Source organism: Fukomys damarensis, unplaced genomic scaffold (genome assembly GCF_012274545.1).
Source record: "Fukomys damarensis isolate Sample0158 unplaced genomic scaffold, DMR_v1.0_HiC HiC_scaffold_37, whole genome shotgun sequence".
NCBI lineage: Eukaryota > Metazoa > Chordata > Mammalia > Rodentia > Bathyergidae > Fukomys > Fukomys damarensis.
Genome location: NW_022900949.1, coordinates 2,890,723 through 2,894,592, shown reverse-complemented (window position 1 = coordinate 2,894,592; position 3,870 = coordinate 2,890,723). Strand labels below are relative to the sequence as shown.

The 3,870-nt window shown below is 43.9% G+C and overlaps 1 protein-coding gene across 1 annotated transcript in view; it reads right to left on the bottom strand.

Annotated features, from left to right (window-relative positions):
• Positions 1 to 1,260, bottom strand: part of Tex45 (testis expressed 45) — a 5,925-nt gene extending 4,665 nt beyond the window's left edge. The window contains 2 exon segments of the mRNA XM_019204748.2: positions 4 to 117; positions 1,084 to 1,260. Coding sequence (XP_019060293.1) covers positions 4 to 100 — 97 coding nt within the window. The 5' untranslated portion in view covers positions 101 to 117; positions 1,084 to 1,260.
• Between the last annotated feature and the right edge of the window lie 2,610 nt (positions 1,261 to 3,870).

The following is a 3,870-nucleotide window of genomic DNA, read 5'->3' as shown; positions in this document are numbered from 1 at the left end:
TGCCGCGGTGCAGCCGCGGGTCCGGCCCCAATGCGAAGTGCGAGGCCTTGAGAAAGTCCATCCGGGACGCCGGGCACGGCAGGAGGACGCTCGCGGGCATCGCGGGTACAGCGCCACCTGCGCGAGGGACGAAGCTGCCTTGCGCTCCTTTCCACGCGCCGGGCACTACGCTGGGAACGGGAACGGGCACGGGAACAGGCCCCGCGCTGGGCCCCGGGGAAGTAAAGAGAGAAACCAGCACGCGTTTGGCGTCTGCTGTGTGCCAGGCACCGTCGTGGGCCTGGGGGCGGAACGTCTGTGGCCCAGATAGACCCGGAACCCTGCCCTTTTGTAGCTGATGACGGGGCTGGAGCTGTGCGCCATGCTGAGCGCCTGCCTAGCACGCGCGTGGCCCGGGGTTCCCGCCCAGCTCTGTGAAATAGAGAGTTGGAAAGGCGCAGGCGGCCGGATGCTCCAAGCCCGGGTGAGAACCTCAGCTCTTTTGTAATGAGGTGGGAGCCACGATACGGTTCAAAGCAGAGAAAGGACGAGCTATTATACAACAGTCCATCCACAGCCAGTACTTCTTTTTTGAGAGGGGGTCTCGCTTTGTAGTAATTCAGGCTACCCTTGAACTCACTATGGAGCCCAGCCGAAGTGACCCTCCTGCCTCAGCCTCCTGAGTGCTGGGATGGCAGGTGTGCCACCGCGCCCTACCGCACAATCTCATTTCCACAGTACTTACTGCGCCTTCTGCCCCGTGTTTTGCTTGGCCTCACACACCCTAGGCAAGTGCTCTACCCTTGAGCTACCTCCCCAGCCCCTGCCCGTTTTTTTAAGACTGTGTTTTGCTAAGGCTAGGTTGTCCTCAAACTTGAGATACTCCTGCCTCAGCCTCCTGAATTGCTGGGATAAGTGTGCACCACCACACCTGTTTGGCTTTTTTTTTTCTTGTTGTTGATCATTTTGCATCCTGAAATCTTTGAGAATCGAGAAGATTCCAAACTGTTTGTAGGAGAATCTGACAGCTAAGGTTATTAACCAAGTAATCCATTCCTGCAATCCCTGGTTTCCTCCTCCACCGGGACAAGGACAGAGACCTACCTTTGAGGTGGTGTGAACACTAAGGCGTGCTGGGCTGGGGGGTTAGCTGGGCCCTCGGACTTCCTGTCCCCGACCTCCCAGGGCACAGTCACACAGCTGCCTGCCAGCGAGGTCCGGCCCTGCACAGCTCTTCACTTCCCTGAACGATGGTGTCACAATGGTTCGGTCTGGGAATTTTGGAATGCTGCCTCCCGAGGGTTCCATCGGCGGTGTAGACTTTGGCAAGCAGCAGGAAGAATGTGATCAAGTAATCTAGTTTGCTGCTTTTCCAAAGTCTGCCTGTGCCTCTGCCCCTGCCTCCCCACACTGCCTAAATGGGCTTGGCCGGTCTTCCCAAGTCCCTGCACCCCTTAATATCATTCAGAAGCTTTAAAAAGCTGGGCATCATGGTGCACGCCTGTAATCCTGGCATTCAGGAGGCTGAGGCAGGAGGATCCCTGGAAGTTCGAGGTCAGCCTGGGCTACATCATGGGACGCTGACTCAAAAAACAACAGCTGGGGATTTAGCTTAGTGATGCTGCTGCCTGCCTGGCAAATGCAAGGTCCTGAGTTCGATCGCCGGTACCCAAAACAAACAACAACAAACATTTTTATTTATTTTGTTGTTTTTAAAAATTGAGTTTATTGGTACAATCTAGGTATACAGTACAGTTACATTCATCATTGGGATTCTGTACCTTTACATGACAGGTCTTGGTTCTCATTTTTTCCCCTTGTCCCTGCCCTCCCTTCACCCCCTCCTCTCCTCCCCATTTACAAACACTTTATTTCCATTTTTTCAGTTTCTCATATTTTTTCCTCTCCCTTATTCCCTTTCCCCCACCCTTCCCACTTTCCCTACACCTTTAGCCCTTTACTTCCTATTTCATATTAATTATCTCATTAGGATCCTGTGTACTATTATAGTTTTTCACACCAAAAAACCTATTTGGTATTTCAGTTAAAGAAATCTCTGTATGAACATTAAAAATAGGGAACCCTAAAATAAAACTAAAAAGGAAAGTAAAAGAGAAAAGGCAATGATGTAACATCAAAATAATCCTTAATTCTGGAGATGAAAATGGTCCCAGAACATATTTAAATTGCTTCTTGCTCTTATAGTCTTATTCTTTTTTCATTATTTAGAGAATACTTTATTAGTTTCTGTAATCAAACCCACATAGATATGACCTTACATATTTAGTACGATGTGTTATCCTTGTACACATGGAAAAAAATAAAAATAAATGAACATTTCTAGACCAATATGGCTGTCCATTTCTGTACAATGCCAACTCAACACAGTAAATTGGGATGACTTTTTCCAAAGTTGGCAGCACTGTTAAAGTTTCCCAAAATTCAATTTATATATATATGTATATGTATATATATTTATATTTATATAAAAAGACTAATAATAGTATGTTATACATCGATAGCAGCAACAGCTTTTCCAGGTTCTGCAGTCTTCTGAGCAAAATTATAGACATTCAGCGCATTCCATTAAAAAAACCAAACCAAAACAACAACAACAACAACAACAAAAACAAAACAAAGAAAAGAGTAATATCCAGAAAACAGCAAAGTTCTGTTGCTGTTGTAGTACCTGGCACCATTTTTTTTATTAGCATCTTAATCATCATCTGGAAAGAGAACATTCTAGAGTAATATCATTAAATGTAGCTCTGATAAAGCACAGTCCTACTATGTATCATAAAGCAGATATAAGATACTTTACATTCATAGAGGTATGATACAGTACCATCCTACATCAATAATACTAGAATCAGTTTTGGTTTGAAATTTACTTTGTCTGCAAATAAGATTGCTACCCCTGTTTTTTTCTGGGCTCCTGTCACATGGACAATTGTTTTCTATCTTTTCACTTTCAGTCTATAGGCTTCTTTTTGCTCTAGGTGTGTTTCCTGTATACAACATATTGTTGGATTTTGCTTCTTATTCCATTTTGCCCATCTGTTTCTCTTGATTGGTGAGTGAGGCCATTGACATTGATGGTTATAACTGATAGTTACTGACTTATTATTGACACGTTATTGGCCTTTTGTTGACTTTTTACTTTTTCACCTTCTCCTTTTAATTTCTTGCCATGCCTATTTGATTTGCTCTGTTGGGCCTCATGGTGTTGTTGTCTTCGTTGTCTTTTTCTAGGATCTTGTTTAGAATTCCTTGTAGTGCTGGTTCGGTATTCATGTAGTTTCTCAGGTGTTCTTTGTCGTGGAAGTGTCTTATTTCCTCATCCATTTTGAAAGAGAGTTTTGCTGGATACATTAGTCTAGGTTGGAGATTGTTCTCTTTTAGTACTTGAAATATCTCATTCCAGGCTCTCCTTGTCCCAAGGGTTTGTGTTGAAAAGTCTGCTTTGATTCTGATGGGCTTTCCTTTGTATGTGATTTGTTTCTTTTTTCTTACTGCTTGTAGTATTTTGTTCTTCTGTTGGGTTTTTGGGATCTTGATTATTATATGTCTAGGTGTAGATTTTTTTTTGATTGTAGCGAGTTGGGGTCCTATATGCCTCAGTTATCTGAATGTCAAATTCTTCCCCTCTGTTTGGGAAGTTTTCTGTCATTAATTCTGTGAACAGCTCTTTAAAATCATTTGGATTTTCTCCTGCTACTTCATGTATTCCTATGTTATGTTATTCTTCTTTGCATCATCTAGGAGTTGCTGGATCGATTTCTCATGATCTCTTACTGTTTTTAAGAGACCTCTCTTTTCATGGTCACTGACTGCAATCTTATCTTCTATATCTGAGAGCCTATCTTCGCATTCTTTTATTCTGTTGTGTAC